This window comes from Psittacula echo (genome assembly GCF_963264785.1).
Source record: "Psittacula echo genome assembly, chromosome: 17".
NCBI lineage: Eukaryota > Metazoa > Chordata > Aves > Psittaciformes > Psittacidae > Psittacula > Psittacula echo.
The window spans coordinates 7,915,109-7,933,310 of NC_137753.1; the positions used below are offsets into that span (position 1 = coordinate 7,915,109).

Consider the following 18,202-nt stretch of genomic DNA (forward strand, 5'->3'; position numbering starts at 1 on the left):
CTCGGGAGGGGGGGGTCTTCATTTGGTTGCTTTCAAGTAGTGGGGGGGGTCAGAGGGGTGCCCCCCCGGCGCTGGCCTGCTCCTGCAGCCCCAGCAGGCTGTAGGCGATGCGCTTCTGGTGGCCCGGCAGCCGCACGCCGACCTTCTTGATGTCACTGGGGGGGAATAGGGAGGAGATGCACAAACCTTAGGGATTTGGGGTGGAAAATGGTGCTGATGACCCCCCTCCCACAGTGTTCCCAAGGGATGTGGCTCATCCCCAGGTCTATGGGTGGGAAGGGCTCCGTTGAGCCCAATGCGATGGAAGGGGTTTTGTTTTGCAGCACGTCCTCGTGTCCCATGGGACAGTGCGGGGATATCACAGGGACAATATGGGGACACTGTGGGGATGGCTGAAGGCAGCGTGGGGACAGTGGGGGAATACAGAGGGGAGAAGGTGGGGACAATACAGGGACAGCGTAGGGATGGCATGGGGAGAGTGAGGGGATAGAGCATAGGGACATCATGAGAATGGTCAAGGACGGTGTGGGGACGGAATGTGAGTATCAAGGGGATAGTGTGGGGACAGTACAGGGACACAGCATAGGGCATCATGGGGACAGTATGGGAATATCAAGGGGACAGTATGGGGACACTGTGAGGATATGAAGGGGCAGCGTGGGAATAAGAAGGGGACAAGATGAGGATACAGGTACACCATGGGAATAGCAAGGGGACAGTGCAGGAATGGTATGGAGACAGAATGGGAATACCAAAGGGAGACCACAGGTACAAGTATGGGGACAACATGGGGCTGGTGCAGGGCTACAGACTCACTCGCTGGTCATCTGCAGGACCTTCTCAATGGTGCTGTAGCCCGAGGCCATGAAGTGCTCTGTGTACTGGGGCATCCGGATGGATTCCAGCCACTCGGGGACAGAGCGGAAGGGAATGCCCTCGGAGCCGCTGGTGCTGGGCAGGCGGATGGAGACCCTGCGGGGGACAGGGATGGGACAAAGGGGGGGGGCAGATGATGCAGGAATGGGAGGAGGAACAAATGGAAGGATAAAAAAAGAGGGTGCAAAAATAACGTGGAAATGAAACCATGCCCCAAAAATGGTGCTGGAAAAGCAAAGATGCAAAAAAAAAAAATAACGTGAAAGTGGAAAGATGCAGGAAAAGGAGGTGGAAATGGGAGGATGCAGAAAGAGAGGAACCCAGGCGAACAAAAAGCACCGGTGGACAAAAGCAACGCCTGGATGTCCAGATGTGGGGATGTGCAAAGCAATACCCCAGGGCAGAGATGCAAAGAGTGAAGGCAAAAGGAGCAGCAGAACACAAAAGAGGTGATGAGGAAGTGCCCAGAGGTGAAGGTGCAAAGGGGGAATGCAAGAAGAGAGGCACAAATGCGGGAAACTGAAAATGGCAAAGGGGAAACACCAAAAAGCACCAAAATGCACAAATGCAAAGAAGAAAATCAGGCAAAATGCGAAACCAGTCACAAATGCAAAGGGAAAGTGGAGAATGTGAGGGGATAAAATGGCAAAATCAGTTTACAAGAGCACAGATGCAAAGAAGAGCACAAGGAAACCAAGGTGCAGAAAGCAAGGGGAGAGTGCAGAGGTGCACAAAGGGTGCAAGAATGCAGGGATATGAGGAGCAAAATAGGGATGTGGAACTGCAGAACCAGGATGCAACGATGCAAAAAGGAGCACAGGAATGCCAGGGTGTGGAAGAGCAATGCAGGAATACAACAGGGGAAAAGCAATGAGTAAAGTAGTAAAGAAGTGTGAGGCTGCAATGGCGCGAAAAGTAGTGCAAGAATGCAGGGATATGAGCAGCAATGCAAAAATGCAGGTGCAAAACCCAAGATGAAACTGCAGGGATGCACAAAGTAATGCAAGAATGCAGGGGTGCAAGAATATAGAGGTGCAAGAAGCAGTGCAAGGATGCCGAGAGGCAAAAATCAAGGCAAGAAGGTAGAGATGCAGGAATTCAAAGGTGCAAGAATGCAGAGATGCAAAGAAACCAACGCAAGAATGCAGAGATGCTGGAATGCAGATGCAAACCCCGAAGCAACAGATGCACAAAGCAATGCAACAGATGCAGGGGTGCCAGAACATAGAGCTACAAGAAGCAATGCAAGGATACAAGGATGCATCCTTGAATGCATCTGCAACCCAGGAATGAAGAGATGGGAGAACAGAGATGCAAGCAGCAAGGCAAGACCGCAGGGGTGGAATCATGCAGAGATGCAGAACCCAACCCAAGGATGCTCAAAGCAACGCCAGGATGCAGCCCCCCAAACCCACTGCCGGAAGGATGCCGGAGGCGCAGCAGACGTGCAGGGGCACAACCTGCCCATCATCACTCACCGGGGGTCGAAGTCCGCCAGCGCCTTGAGGGACTCGGGGGCACGGATGAGCTTGTCCAGGATGCTGACGACGTCGGCAAACTTGGGGCGCCGGGAGCGCTCCTGCTGCCAGCACTGCATCATCAGCTGGTAGATGGCCGAGGGGCAGTCCAGCGGCGCAGGCAGGCGGAAGCCCTCGTTGATGGCCTTCATCACCTATGAGGAACCATAGGATCCCAGCGTGGTTTGGGTTGAAGGGACCTTAAAGCTCATCCAGCTCCAAGGCAGGGACACCTTCCACTAGAGCAGCTTGCTCCATGCCCCGTCCAACCCAGCCTTGAACACAGCCAGGGATGGGGCATTCACCACTTCTTTGGGCAATCAGTGCCTCACCACTCTCAAAAGGAGGAGGTTGAGTGGTGCTACCCCCCCCCCCCAAAAGTTGTCCATTTACAAGAATGCCCCCCAAAAGTTGAGGTTGGAGGTACTCACCTCGTGGTTTGAGAGCTCCCAGTAGGGTCTCTCTCCATAGGACATCACCTCCCACATGACGATGCCGTAGCTCCAGACGTCGCTGGCGGAGGTGAACTTGCGGTAGGAGATGGCTTCAGGAGCTGTCCAACGGATCGGGATCTTCCCACCCTGCAGTAGCAACATTGGGGTCAACCCTTTATGTAAGCCCCCAAACCCCACCCTCACCATGGCCCCGTGGTGGCACCCACGCTGGTGGTGTAGGTGGCTTCAGGATCATCTTCCAGCACTCTGGAGAGGCCAAAATCCGACACTTTGCACACCAGGTTGCTGTTCACCAGGATATTCCGAGCGGCCAGATCCCGGTGGACGTAATTCATGTTGGCCAAGTACTTCATGCCGGCGGCGATGCCCCTCAGCATCCCCACCAGCTGGATGACACCAAATTCCCCTTCCTTTTCCTGGGAAAAGGGGGAGAATCCGGCCTCGAATCCATCTCTCTGCACATCTCCCATGAGGGATGTTTGAGGGCTCCAGTCTTGCTGTGCTGGTGGGACACACACGTTGCCACCCCACTTCACCTACCCGCAGGAACTTGTCCAACGCGCCGTTCTCCATGTACTCTGTGACGATCATGAAGGGTTTGTCTGGAGGAAGAAAAGACCCAAAACAGGTAAAAAAAGACCCTAAAAATCTCACCAACCTCTCCCAAAACCCAAACCCAACCCCAAAATAACAACAACCCCCCAAAAACCCCAATTCCCACCAAAAAAACCCCACCAAACTCCCCAAAACCCCCAATCCCCTCAGCAACCCCCAAAACCACCTGAAAACCCCTCAAACTCTCAACCCTCTCCTCCTGACCCCCTCATTCATCGTTGCTCAAAGCACCCCATTCTCACAGAGCCATTTTTGGGGTGTTTTGCAGGGAAATTGGGGGGTTTTGGCACTCACACTTGGAGACAACCCCTTCCAGGCGGATGATGTTGTGGTGGCAGAACTGGCCCATGATGGTGGCTTCGCTCAAGAAGTCCACGCGCTGCTTCTCCGTGTAGCCCACCTTCAAGGTCTTGATGGCCACCGGCACCTCCTTCTTGCCACGCTTCAGGGTCCCCTTGTAGACCTCCCCAAATTCACCTGCTCGGAGGATGGCGGCATTTATCCCTTCACCATGGACCAACTTTGGGGTGTCTTTGGGGTGACGAAGCCACCTGAGGACCTACCGGCACCGATGACCTTCTGGCGGGTGATGAAGGATGGAGGGATCTCGGTGGTGAACTTGAGCATGGCTTGGTTGGGGTCCTCATAGGTGTGGGGGTCAACGTAGGTCTTAAGGGGCTTCAGCTGCTCTGTGGGGTGCCGTAGGGGGTGTCAGCACCGACATCACCCCCCATCCATCTCCATTGAACCCACCATCCCATTGCTCACCTGACTTGGAGAAGTAGACGTCCTCAGCAGAGTGGCGTGGCCGTGATCTCCTCCTCCTATGGAAAAGTGGAATTTTGCCCATTTAAACACCTTTTTTGGTGGTGGAAAATGGTATTTTGTGGGTTTTTTTGGGGGGGAGGTTGGGGTATTTTATCTCCTTACCGCCGGAGGACGTAGAGGAGAGCACCCAAGAGCAGGAGGACAAAGACAACACCAACGATGGAGCCACTGATGACAGTGGCAGATGCCATGGCCTCAGCGCCTGTTGGTGTGATTCAAGCGGGAGACTTGGGGTGAACCAAGCACCCCTTGGACCCCCACCCCAAAATCCTGCCCCCCAGGGTCCTCACCCTCGGGCAGGGTCTCGAACTCATGCTGGGGGCTGTAGGCCCCGTGGCCATCGGAGGTGAGCGCCTGGACCCGCACCACATAGGTGGTGGCAGGGGACAGCTTGGGGAGGGTGACGGAGGTGCCTTCGCAGCGCAGCACCGAGTAGCTGTTCTCATCCACCTGGGGACACGGGGGTGAGACAGGGATGGAGGTGATGGGGATGGGATGTGGATAGGGGCGGGGATGGAGGTGACTGGGATGGAGGTGATGGGGATGGGATGTGGATAGGGGCGGGGATGGAGGTGACAGGGATGGAGGTGATGGGGATGGGATGTGGATAGGGGCGGGGATGGAGGTGACAGGGATGGAGGTGACAGGGATGGGATGTGGATAGGGGCAGGGATGGAGGTGACAGGGATGGAGGTGACAGGGATGGATGGGAGTGTGATGTGGATAGGGTCGCGGATGGAGGTGACAGGGATGGATGGGAGCGTTATGTGGATAGGGTCGCGGATGGAGGTGACTTGGATGGAAGAGACATGGATGGAGATGACTAGGATGGAGGTGACTTGGATGGGAGGGTGACGTGGATAGGGTCATGGATGGAGGTGACACGGATGGATCGGAGGGTGTGGATAGGGTCATGGATGAAGGTGACATGGATGGATGGGAGTGACACAGATCCAGGGTGATGGACGGGCTGAAGCCGTGCCACGGAACAGACCTTCTTGCTGTAGGTGACCTCGTACTTCCAGACCCGACTCTGCTGCCGCGGTGGCACCGTCCAAGAGAGGACCAAGCTGGTGGCTGTCCGCCCATCCAGGCTCACCGACGTCACCCGGGGCGGCTCTGCCAGGGGGACACGGAGGTGTCACCATCAGGGTTAAAGACACCATGAAGATGCCCCATGGATATAACAGAGTTACCCAGCAGGGTGCAAGGACATCACGGAGGTGATGTAGGGAAGGTTGGGAGATGCTGGTGGCCCCCTACCCGTCTGGTTGACACTGATGGTGGCGGTGGCCACGCTGCGGTGTTGGCTGTATGGGGACACCCCATTGCGGGCTTCAACTGTGAAGGTGTAGTTGACGTACGGCTCCAGGTCGGTGACGGTGACCCCGGTCCCCGCCAGCCCCCGGGGGGGCTGCGAATACCGGACCCCCCCATCGCAGGGCCGGCACTCGCCGCTCTCCGGACAGCACTGCTCGCAGGTGATGCTGTAGGTGACGTCCCCACGGCCACCCGGGTCCGCAGGGGGGGACCAGCGCAGCTGCACCGAAGCCCCCATCCCGATGGCTGTGACGCCTTGGGGTGGCGAGGGGGGACCTGGAATGGGGGGGCACAGAGAGAAGGGGGGGGTCAGGGGAGGGATGGTGGCACCGGGCTTTGGTTTCCCTGTCCCCAAAGGTCACTCACGGGTGCAGGGGTCCTCGGGGGGGTCGCTGGGGGTGCGGAAGAAGCCGTCCTGGCAGGGGCAGGCAGCGGCGGCCGCAGGGGAGGGCAGCGTGTGGGGAGGGCAGGGCTGGCAGCCCCCTGCAGACACCGTGGCCTTGAAGGAGCCGGGGGGGCAGGCTGGGGGGGACAGACACAGGGACAGTGGTGAGAGCCCTGCGCTCCCCACACACCCGCATCCAGTGGGGTTTGGGGTGCAGGCTGCTTGGAGCAAGCTGCTCCAGTGGAAGGTGTCCGTGCCTGGGGCAGGGGTTGGAGCTGGAGGAGCTTTAAGGTCCCTTTAATCCAAACCACTCTTGGATTCTGTGGGGTTTGGACCTTCTTTATTAGTGGGGACCCCCCTCAGGTCACCCCTCTCCTGGCTGAGCCCTCCCGCACTCACTGCACTTGTGATGCTCAGAACTGGGGATCCAGGATTGGGGAATCCAGGGGAATTTGGGGGGGGCAACACCTGATTTCTCCGCTCACCCCTTGGCATGCACTGAGCTCATGGGTCCTCACCTCCTAAATACCTCCTCACCCTCCAGCTCATCCCATCACACCCCATCTGCATCTCACTCCATCTCATCCCACCCCACCATGTCCCATCCATATCCCATCTCATCTGTACCACGTCCCATCCCACCTGTATCTCATCCCATGTCATCCCATCCCATCTGTACCACACCCCATCTCGTCCCACCTGTATCCCATCCCATCTGTATCCCGTCCCATGTCATCCCAACCCCATTATGTTCCACCTGTATCCCATTCCATCCATATTCTGTCCCATCTCATCTCTATCTCATCCCATTTCATCCCATCCCGTGTCCCACCCCATCTCGTCCCACCTGCATCTCATCCATATCCTATCTACTTCATCCCATTTCATCTCATACCATCTGTATCTCATCCCATTTCATTCCATCCCATCTTGTCCCACCTGTATCTTGTCCCACCTGTATCTCATCCATATCCTATCTACTTCATCCCATTTCATACCATCCCATCTGTATCTCATCCCATTTCATCCTATCCCATCTGTACTTCACCCCATTTCGTCCCACCCCATCTTGTCCCACCTGTATCCTATCCCATCTGTATCCCATTCATATCCTATCCCATCTACTTCATCCCATTTCATCTCATCCCATCTGTATCTCATCTCATTTCATCCCATCCCATCTGTATCTCACTCCATCTCGCCCCATCCCATCTTGTCCCACCTGTATCCCCTCCCATCTGTATCCCACCCATATCCTATCCCGTCTACTTCATCCCATTTCATCCCATCCCATCTGTATCTCAATCCATCTCACCCCATCCCATCTTGTCCCACCTGTATCTCATCCCACCACCTGTATCCCATCCCATCTGTATCCCACCCATATCCTATCCCACCTACTTCATCCCATTTCATCCCATCCCATCCATATCCCATCTGTACCCCCTCCCACCCCACCCCACCCCATCCCCACTACCCCCATGTCCTACCTTGGCAGGCGTCCCCCACTCTCTGGTACCCGGCCCGGCACAGGCACTCCCCGATGGGCACCAGCCACTCTCCATCCGCGTTGCAGTGCAGCGCGGGCGCCTGCTCCGCCACCGCCTCCTCCACGCAGGTGCCCCTCACCTCGGCCAGGGTCTGCGCGTCCCCCCCGGCCACGGTGTGCGGGAACCGCGCCATGCCCCGCAGCACCGCCGGGCACCGCTTGTAGTAGATGCGCACCGAGAGCAGCGCCACGCACGCGCCCAGGTCCTGGAAGGCCAAGTAGAACCCTTTGCGCGTGAGCGGCCCCACCGAGCGCACCTCCACGTTGAGCTTCACGTTCCGGGTGACGAAGTCCTCCTGCACCGTGATCTCATCGGGGGCGATGGTGTCGATCTTCCTGAACTGCCTCTTCTGGAAGTTGGTGCCGTAATCCACGTCCGACTCGGCGTAGTAGAGGTTGAAGGTCTCCTTGCAGGTGCCGCCGCCGCCGCTGGGGAAGCTGTTGCAGTCGCGGACGGTGAACTGGAGCTCGATGAAGATGCGCTGGGCCACGCCGCGGTAGATCCAGTTGGTGCGGAGCCAATTGTCCTGCTCGCCCTCCAGCACATTGCACACCAGGTAGAGGTAGATGGAGGAGTCGTTGAGCATGTTCTGCAGCAGGTCCCACTGGGGGAGAGAGACAGAGACCGCGGCTACGGGGGGAAACTGAGGCAGGGGGAGGGTGGCCCTGGTCCCTATGGATGCACCTCATCCCCATGGAGGTCCCCATCCCCGTGAACATCCCCAATGCCATGGGTGTCCCCATCCCCATGGATGCTCGCACATTCATCCCCATGGAGGTCCCCATCCCAGTGAACATCCCCAATGCCATGGGTGTCCCCATCCCCACGGAGGTCCCCATCCCCATTGATATCCCAAGTTCCCAGGGATGCCCCCATCCTCATGAAGGTCCCCATGAACCTCATGGATATCCCCATGGATGTCTCTGTCCTCATCCCCATGGTTGTCCCCAACTCAATCCCTATGGATGTCCGCCATCCACATGAGCTCATCAACCCCCATCCCTATAGATGTCCTCATCCCCAGGGATGCTCCTGCATGGAGGTTTCCACCCCCATGGAGGTCCCTGTCCCCATTCCCATAGAAGTTCCCATCCCTATGCCTATAGGTGCCCCTGTCCCCGGTGCTCACCCCTTTGCCATAGGGCTGGGTGAGCCAGCCCAGCTCCCCCTGCGCCTTCGCGAAGTCCAGCAGCACCACTGTGGAGAGAGGACCGGGATGTAGGGAAGGAGAGGGAGGAGGAAAGGATGAGGGCCCTCAGTGAGCACCCATGGGTAGCCCCAGGGCCTGCAAGCGCCACCAATACATCCCTTGGACCCACGGACATCCCCCAGGACCTATGTGCACATCCTTGGGACACAGATGTCCCCAGGAGCTGTGGGTGTCCTCAGGATCCATGTGTATATCCCTGTTAGCCACAGATGCCTCTGGGACACGTGGATTCCCCCAGGAGCCATGGATGTCCTCAGGATCCATGTGTATATCCCTGGGATACACAACATGCCCACAGGACCCACGCATGCCCCTCCAGGACCTGTCTATGTATCTCTGGATCCCATAGATGCCTTTGGGACCCACGGAAGCCCCCCAGGACCTGTGGATGCCCTCGGGACTCACATGTATATCCCTGGGACCCACGGATGCTACTGGGACCCACGGACATCCCCCGGTACCCATGAGCATCCCCCATGACCCACGGATACCCCCAACACCTACAAACACCCCCGGGACCCCCAAGTCACCCCCCGGGGTCCCATTCCAGCGCCTTCCCATTGGATCCCCACACAAGGACCCCAATAAGAGGGGCAGGAACCCTGAGGGCTCCATCCGGGACCTGCTGCAGCACGTCCAGGGCGGTGGCGCCGGGAGGAAGAGGAGGAGGAGGCGGCGCAGGGAGGGAAGCGCTGGCGGTGCCCCCCCCCCCCGTGAATCACCCCCCAGGAATGTGCCCGGACGCCGGGTTCAGATCCCGGCGGGATGTGGGGAGCGCTGGGAACGGATGCTCCCCCCCAACCTCCTCTGCTGAGAACGGGCGAGCTCGTGACGTGCCCCAAGAGGGTAAAGTCTATGGGGGGGACCCCAAGAACCAGGTTTGGGGGGGGGGCACGAATGGCTCTGTTTGTGCCCCCACCCCCCCCCTTCGCCCCGTGCCCGGGTCAGGAAGGATGCGGGGCGGATATCCCGGCTTTCCTGCGGCTGGAATTCCGCCCCCCCGTGCCTCCGGAGAGCGGAAAGGGAGGCTGGAGGGGAGCGGGGCCGCTGGGGTCCTATGGGGTGTCCCCGGGTGCAGCACCCACCGGTGCCGCCTCCATCACCATTGGCACCCCCTTTGCCACCATCACCAGCAGCAGCAGCAGCAGCATGGCCACGGCCACCCCCATGTGCAGCCCCTGCAACGCTCTCATCTGCCTCGTCCACCCTCATCTTCCTCCTCTGCAGCTGCATCTGCAGCCCCATCACCATCAGTGCCGCGTCCCCTGTCCCCATCTGCTGCTGCCATCACCATCATCTTCATCACCGTCATCACCATCATCACCATCACCTCACTCCGTGTCTGCATCCTTCTCCCTGTCCCCAACTACATTTTCAACCCCATTCCTGTCCTGTCCCCGTCCCCATCCCAATCCCAACATCACTCTGAATCCCAGCCCCAAAACGAATTCCAATTCCAATCCCAATTCCAATCCCAACCTTAACCTGAATCCCGATGCCAAAATGAATCCCAATCCCAAGTCTCCTGCCTCCAGACCTCAGCCTGAGCTGGGCAGGATCCACCCAGGGCACCCCCAACCTCCCCATCCCACTGGATCTCACCTTTTCCAAGCGATGGGAATCGCACCCTCCTCCCCCCAGTCCCGCTTCTCTCCCAACACTTCCCCCTTATTTGCACTTTTCGCACCCCAAAAATCCCAATATCCCCAAAATTCCTTCACAGGAATCGGCATTTTGGGAACGCTGCGGTGGGAATCCCTCCTTCCCACCTTCCTCCTGCTCCTCACGCCCCTCAGTTTGGGTTTTTTTACCCCATTCTCAGTTTCTAGGGGGGGGGGTTCCCTCCCGAGCCATCCCCGGCCTCCCATCTCTTTGCATCTGCACCGGATCCTTCCATCTTTCCCCCAAACCCACACGGATCCAACCCCTCGGACAGAGCTGTCGGGAACCGCAGCGCGGAAAAACTTCAGTCGATGTCTGCAAAAGTGACTTTTCCCACTTTTTTTAACCCCAAACTGAGCCCAAACCCGGGCCGGGGGGGTACCGGAGGAGGCCCGAACGTCGCTCGGGTTTCCCAGCGATTTCGGGGTTTTCCTGACATTGTTCCCGGTTCTCCGGCCGGATCCTGCCCAGCCCCGCGCCGGGCAGGCCCCGCGCTCCATTTCGGGGCCAGATTCCCCCTTTTTGGGCTCGCTTATTTCTGATCCCCCCCAACCCCGACCCCTCCATAGGGACTACTTGCGGGGCGCCGGCGGCGGGATCGGGCCCCAGCGCGCGCGAGGCGGCCGCTCCGCATGGCAAAAGTTGCCCCAAAATCCCGGTTTTTTTCCTCATTTTAGCTTTTCCCTCCGTATTTTACCTTCTGCCCCCCTCTTTTACCTCACCCCCAGCCCCTTTCAGCGTTTCCCCCCCAATTTGCGCTTTTCCCACCTCTCTTTTAGGACTTCTTCTCCCGTTTCAAAGCTTTTTCCTCCTTTTTCAACTTTTTTCTTTGCTTTTAAACTTTTTCCTCCGTTTTCAACCTTTTTCTCTAATTTTAAACCTTTTCCCCCACTTTTAAACCTTTTTTCCCCTCTTTTAAACACTTCCCCTCTCTTTTAAACGTCTTTTTCTCCCCCTTTTAAACTCCCCCCCTACTTCAATACCCCCTCAACGGCGCATCCCCACCGCACCCATGGGTGCCCCGTTTACAGGGGTGTCCCGCACCATCACCCTTTACTTTAGGGGCTCCCCCAAACCTCTCAGCCCCCCCTACCCCTATGGGTGCCCCCCTATAAGTGGGTTTAGGGGTGCCCCCCACACCCCAAAAGGGGGAACTCACCTTCCTCTGCTGCCAGGGGGGTGAGGGCGGTGAGGAAGAGGAGGGTGAAGGCCGGGGGGGTGCTCGCCATGGCGTAGGGGGGTGTTTTGGGGTGCGCCCCACAACCGGCGGCACCAGCGCTATGGGGCTGAGCACCCCGCTCCTGTTCATTCATGCCCCGAGTGATGTCACCCGGACACGCCCGCTCTTAAAGGGGCAGGAGCTGCTCCCAGTAAGCACCAGTACGGGGCTGGGGAATGGGCGGGTTATGGGGGGAGCCCCACGGGGGGGTTATGGAGGAGTGAATGGGTTTTGGGGGGGGGGGGTTTGGGTCCGGATTGAGCCCACACCACCGTGACCCCCCCTCCCGCTCAGCCCCCGAAGGGGTTAACGCGCCCCCCACCCCTTTCATTCATGAAGCGGCGTGGGAAGGGAAGAGGGGCGGCAGCCAATGGCGGCGGGGGGCGTGGCCAAGCGGCTACTACCGGCCACGCCCCCCGCCCACCACTCAGACATGGAGTGGGGGGGTCAGCAGCGGGGTCGGGCCTCAGCGCCCCAAATCCCCCCCACATCCCCATGAGCCCAAAGTACCCCAAATCCTGCAGCACCCCCCAAGCCCAGCATCCCATTGCCCCCAAATCCCATTGCCCCATCCACAGCACCCAAAACCCCCCAGCACCCCAATGATCCCCATTGCCCCCCAAAATCCCATTGCCCCATCCACAGCACCCAAAACCTCCCAGCACCCCATCTCCATGACCCCAATGCACCCCAACACGCCCATTCAGATGAGTCAGGGCACCCCCAGGCCTATTTTTGCTGAAAAACCATGGATTTTCGTTAAAACGCCTCTTTTCCCACCCAGGGCACGACCGAGCCCAGAGACCACGATGAGGGGCCCCTGGTGCTGCAGGACCCCCCCCACAAAGAGGGGGTTCAGGCCGGGGGGGACCCCTCACCCTCCGGGGCGACACCGGCAGTGATTTGGTCCCGGTGCCAGAGGCTCTCGACCAGGGCATCGAGGATGGGGCTGACCCGGGCCAGGCCCCCCCGGTCCCCCCCGGCCCCCGGTGCGCTGCCCGCCCGCAGCACCCGCACCCCCTGCGCCTCCTCGAAGGCCGCCACGTCCCGCTCGGACACATCCGCGTGTGGGGACAGGTCAAATCTGGGGATGGGGGGGGGAAACGTGGTCAAGGGAGACACCAGCACCATGAGGAACCCCCCCAAGGGGGAGGAAACCCCCCCTGGAACCAGTGGGTGCTGTGAGTCCATCGGTGCAGTGAGGTGTGCCCGTTCTCAGCCTATCGATGTGCCAAGGGGTGGGGAACACTGGGGAGCAAACCCGCGTGTGGGACATGGAAACGTGGCCAAAGGAGACCCCAAAATCCACCCAAAAACGCCGTGAAAGGAAGCGGGAGCGGCCCATCGGTGTCATGAGGTGTGTGCGGTCTCGGCCCAGCAAGGCCCTGAGTGGTGGGAGCGCTGGGGGGGGCGCACACAGTCCTGCACACCAACACCCCCCACGTGTAAGTGTGTGCCGTGAGCCCATCGGTGTGATGAAGTGCGCCCGTTCTCAGCCTATTGATGCACCCAGTGATGGGGAACACCAGGGCGCAAAACCGCTTGTGTGTGTGTTTGGGGGGGGGGGGGTGCTCCCCACAGGGCCCCCCCGAGAAGGATACTTGGTGCCCACGACCACCCTGACGAGCCCCGATCCATCGGGATCCATCGCCCGGCTCATCTGCGCCGGCAGCTCCTCGAAGGACGCGCGGTCGGTGAAGGAGAACAGGAAGAGGACGGCGTCGGCCTCCTCCTTGCAGGCCTGGCCATGGGGACGGCACCATCAGGGAGAGGGGGGGTCCTGTGACCCCCAAACGCGGTGCCCCCCCCAACCCCAATCCCAACCCCAAAGCCTCACGGGCAGGAGATGCTCAAACTTCCTCATGGCTCCATCCCCGCAGTCCCAGAACCGGAGCTGGAACAGGACGGGGCGGCCGCTGGCGCGAGGCTTGGCCGGCCAATACACGGTGGTCACCTCAATGCCTGGCAATGGGGACACACAGAGGGGGCCGTCACCCCCATGGGACACTGGGGGTGCTGTTGGGGTGTCCCCCCCCAGACGCTTACCGAGGGTCTCATGGTGGACGGGGGGCACTGGGGTCCCGGCCAGCGAGGCCACCAGCGCGGTCTTGCCAACGCCGCTCTTGCCGTGCAGGAAGAGCTTGTAGGGGACCAAGGGGACGGCGAGGCCGGGGGGCAGCGCCGGGCGCTCCAGGAGGCCTATGGGGGTGTTGGGGGGGGTTTGGGGGGGGCTGACCCCGCGTTCATGGCGGGCACAGCGGGTGCGGGGCTCACCGAACACCCGGCGCCGGTTCCTGTGCAGGATGGAGCCCAGGTAGGGGCGGGCGGCGGGGGTCAGGAGCCAGCCCGGCTCCAGCACCGGGGTCCTCTGCGATGACATCGGGACCTGGGGGGGGACAAGGAAGGGATCCCCCCCCCCCCCGCACCGCGCCTACCCCCATGGGGTCACTGCTTGGGGGGTGACCGCAATACAGGGGCCCTGCACCCCCCGGGCAGCAGCATCCCCCCCATGGGGTCCCACAGGGTCCCAGCATCCCCCTGTGGGTCCCTGCTCACCCCCCCGGGGTTTCTGACCCCCCCCCCATTGGGTCCCTGCACTCCCCCTTGCTCTCAGCATCCCCCTATGGGGTCCCTGACCCCCCCCCATAAGGTCCCTGGTCCCTCTCGGTCCCTGCACCCCAAACCCTGCAGGGGGGGGGAACCACGCAGCCCCCTCTCTGTGTCCCTGCCCCCCCGCTTTGCTCTTCCCCTCCCACCCCCCCTTTGGGCTCCCCGCACCGGGGTTCGCCCCCCCATGGGGTCCCCCTTTCCCCCCCGCGGTCCCTTTAAGACGCGCCCCCCCCCCGCCTTACCTGTGGCCCCTTCCGCCTCGGGGTGACGTCAGGACGGAGGGGGCGGGGCGTGCGGGAGCCCTGCCCCCCGCTGGCAGCGCATGCGCAGAGGTGGGGGGGCCAAACGTGGAGCAGCGGGGTCCCGCGGGGGGGTCCCCATTCCCAACCAGCGGCATTGGGATGCTTTGGGGTCCCTTTTCCATCCGCAGCAGGATTTGGGGTCCCCAGCCTCCTTCCCGGCAGGATTTGGGGTCCCCATAGCCAATTCCCAGCCCTATTATGCCTTGGGGTCCCCCGTTTCCATCCCCATCCAGCAGGATTTGGAGTTCCGAGTTTCCAGCCTTGGCAGGATTTGGGTTCCCCAATTTCCACCCCTGTCAGGCTCTGGGGTCCCCATTCTTCAGCCCTGACAAGATCTGGGCTCCCCATCCCCAATTTCCAGCCTTGGCAGGCTTTGGGCTCCCCATCCCTAACTGCTGACACTGGGATGCTGCAGCATTCCCAGTTTCCATCACTCTCCCCTTTTTCCCAACCCCTCCCATCCCTGTGCCCCCTTTTCCCACCTCTTATTCTGACCTCCCCTCCCAGTGCAATCATTGCCCCCTAACACCCCCAGCCTCCCCCCTGGTCCCCCCAACCATGCGGGATTCCCCTCCCCTCCATCCCCCCCATTCCCAAAAGCACCAACCATCCATTCCTTTTCCTTTTTATTTGTTAAACTGCTAAAAATCCACCGGGATGGGGGGCACCATTCACCCCCTTTCCCCCCCCAATGTACACAAGGGCTTAAATATCACCAGATTCCTACACTGGGGACAAGGATGTGGGGGGAACACCGGAGGGGACACAGCCCCTCGCTCACAGCACCAGCGGCTCATGGAGGGGTTGGGAATGTGCCCAACTTTGGGATGAACTCATGGATTCGGGTGCAGAACATGCCACGGGGATGGAGCAGGGATGAACCCGGCGCGGTTGGGGTTGTTTAGGGGGGATTTGGGGATTGGTTGAGGATGGGAGTGTTGGGAAAACAGCCTTGCTCCATGCAAGGAGGCGTCAACCCAGCGCCGCTGTCCATCCCTGGGTGACTCTTTATGGGGTGGATGACAAGAGACATGCAATGGGGATCGATGCCGAAGCATTCCCAAGCTTCGAGTGGAGAAACAAGGATGTCACCCATCACCTCCGGCGCTCCTGAGGGATTCTGGGGTAGTTCGGATAAATCCAACCTGGGATTGGAGCGGGAGAGGGGGGATTGCACGAGGGGGTTATTTACAGAGGCGGGAACGCCGCGGATGAAGCAAATCCCTCCCCATCCTCACGCGGCTGCGATGGGATTTAAGGCTCCGGCCGGCAAAAAGCTCAGTGGGGCTGGAAGTGGGGATAGAAAAGAACCCAATGGGAACAGGGACCACGTCATGGCGCTGCCGGCATGGGGAGGGCTCCCTAAGGAGATTGTTGACCAAAACCTGGCAAAATCCACCCGTTTTTCCCAACCCCCCCCGTTGTCTCGAGGGGAAAGGGATGCAGGGAGGTTGTCCCAGAAGGACGCACAGGTTCAATCCCTTTGGATTTTCAGATGGTTTAATCTTTGCGGAAGGAGGCACGTGCAAAGATGAGCTGCAGTTACCGCTACCGAGGCTGCTCTCGCCCTCAAATCCATCCAAATCCATAGTTTTGGCTGGAAAAATACCCCCATTCCCAGGCTCCGAGGTGCTGGTTCAGCCTTGAAGGGGTTTGGGCTGTTGAGTGATAGGAAACCTTTGAGCGCAGAAGAGATTTGGCAGCCAAATGTCTCAGCTTCCTGGGAATAATGGGATTTTTAGGGTAAATGGGGTGGTTTTCACGGATGCGAAGGGATCAGGGCTGATCCCAGCGCCTGATCCAGCCCAGGGCATGGAGAGGATCCCAACGCCCGGCTCATGCTCAGCATATTTGGCATTTTGACACACTAAATCCTGCCCTTTCTTCCTTCGTTACGCTCCAGAGGACAGGAACGAGGGGCGAGAGGCAAAACGTAACAAAGGCATCGTGTTTGTGTCAAGCAAAGGTTGGCACAAGGGAGATTCCTGCCGGGATATTGCTGTTGTTTTCCTTACGGAGTCAAGCAAACAGCCTCCAGCCTGCTGGAATTGGGTGTTCCTATAGAACCGCTTTCACTCACATCCGAGGAGGAGTTTGGGAGAGACACGGAGCCTCCCCGAAGCCCTGCATAGAACAAACCCAACCTCCAGAGGCTGCAGGTCCCCAGTTCCCTACCGGCTCACCCCAAATCCTTGGCTTGGATGGCAGCAGTGGGGGGGTTCTCCCCCCCCGTAAACACTGGGGGCTCCCTGGGACCCGGTGGGGCAGCGCTGGAGGGTTTTCCTTGGATTTTATTGGATTCTTGCTCCCTAATTCACAGTTTGAATGCCGGCGGGACAGGGGAAGGGCTCGGGAAGGAGCGGGAAGAGCGGCAGGGAGGGAAGGGGGAAGGTGGTGGTGCAGGATGGGGCCGCATTATCTCTTTGCTCGCACAAAGTACAAGGCATTTGTTTTGGGGTAGTACTTCACGTTCTGCTTCTTGTCCATGAGGCCACCGAAGATGATTAACTCGCCTCTGCCTTGCACCACCGTGTGTAAACTGGTTTCGGGGGGTCCCACCACCGAGCTGCTGTTGAACACTTTCCATTTGACTCGTCCTTGTTCCTTGGTGTCTTTAATGTCCAGGACGTACATCTGCATGGGTTTGCAGTTCATGCTCTGGTACAAAGGCTTCCCAACATTGAGGGATTGGGGAGGGTGGTGGCCCAGGCGCCGGGCGATGGGAGGTAAGGAATGGCCGTCCCCTTGGGTAGAACCAGGACGTGCTGCTGAGCCCGGCTCGGCACCCGGGGACCCCGGGGAGGAGGCCAGGGGGGGGCTCAGCGCTGCCGAGGCCGAGGGGCCTTTGGAGGAAAGGGCTTTGACAGCTTCCAGGCTCCTCCGGAGCGCACTGGGGGACACGGCGCCCGGGAGGGAGCCGGTGACGTGGGGCGGTGTGTGGAGGCCGTTGGTGTGCTCCGGGGGGTTCCTCACGCTGGCGCTGACTGTCCTGCCCTCCACAGCATCCATCTGGCACAGCACGGACCCCGGTCTCTGTTCCCAGCTCATGTCGATGGATCCCAAGCGGAGATCCTTCTGCTCCGGCAGCGATCCCCGCCGTGGCGCCAGGGCCAGGCCCACTTTGAGGTCGTATCCTTCGGCTGCGGAAGGGGTGCTGGGTGACACGAGCTGCACGGGGCTGTCCAAGGAGGCGCCGCCGGCCGCCGTGGCACCAGGGGACAAAGTGCCCCCATTGAGCACGGGGGAGCTGTCCCCTCTGGCTGGGGACAAGCTGCCTTCCCGGGACCCCGAGGGGGTCTGCCGCTGCGCCCTGGGCCGCAGGGTGCCCCAGCGGCCATTGACACAGGGAGCTTCGTCCGTGTTCCTGACGGGAGACTGGGAGCGGTATTCCCGTGTTTCGGGGACCAGGGCGGGCGGCGTGGCGCTGATGGGAGAGGGGCGGGAGTTCAGGCTGGGGCTCAGCGGGGCTCTCCCGCTGGGAGCTTGGCTGAAGACCACCACACATTGTCCCACCTGGAAGAGGGGAAGGGGAGAGGCCAGGTTAGAAGGGGAGGAAATAGGGGGATATGGAATCATAGATTCATGGAATGGTTTGTGTTGGAAGGGACCTTAAAGCTCCTCCAGCTCCAACCCCTGCCACGGGCAGGGACCCC

The 18,202-nt window shown here is 59.9% G+C and overlaps 3 protein-coding genes across 4 annotated transcripts in view; all 3 read right to left on the reverse strand.

Annotated features, from left to right (window-relative positions):
• Window positions 1-3: 3 nt before the first annotated feature.
• On the reverse strand, window positions 4-11,731 carry EPHA2 (EPH receptor A2; the record flags this gene model as incomplete). Its single annotated transcript, XM_080631133.1, has 17 exons — window positions 4-155; window positions 817-972; window positions 2,355-2,548; window positions 2,825-2,974; window positions 3,055-3,264; window positions 3,389-3,450; window positions 3,758-3,940; window positions 4,027-4,152; window positions 4,232-4,287; window positions 4,394-4,493; window positions 4,582-4,741; window positions 5,286-5,410; window positions 5,555-5,887; window positions 5,978-6,133; window positions 7,487-8,150; window positions 8,676-8,743; window positions 11,578-11,731. The coding sequence occupies 17 exons, from the start codon at window positions 11,729-11,731 to the stop codon at window positions 50-52; spliced, it is 3,003 nt and encodes a 1,000-aa protein (XP_080487259.1). The 3' UTR covers window positions 4-49.
• A 761-nt stretch (window positions 11,732-12,492) lies between these two features.
• Window positions 12,493-14,017, reverse strand: CPLANE2 (ciliogenesis and planar polarity effector complex subunit 2; the record flags this gene model as incomplete). The annotated part of the gene is made up of 4 exons (XM_080631011.1): window positions 12,493-12,721; window positions 13,239-13,378; window positions 13,475-13,599; window positions 13,684-14,017. 4 exons carry the CDS (start codon window positions 14,015-14,017, stop codon window positions 12,493-12,495), a joined length of 828 nt encoding a protein of 275 aa, XP_080487137.1.
• A 1,170-nt stretch (window positions 14,018-15,187) lies between these two features.
• Window positions 15,188-18,202, reverse strand: part of FBXO42 (F-box protein 42) — a 50,316-nt gene continuing 47,301 nt past the window's right edge. For both annotated transcript variants that reach the window (XM_080631134.1, XM_080631135.1), the window contains exon 10: window positions 15,188-18,062. In XM_080631134.1, coding sequence (XP_080487260.1) covers window positions 16,965-18,062 — 1,098 coding nt within the window. In that variant the 3' untranslated portion in view covers window positions 15,188-16,964. The remainder of the gene's footprint in view (window positions 18,063-18,202) is intronic.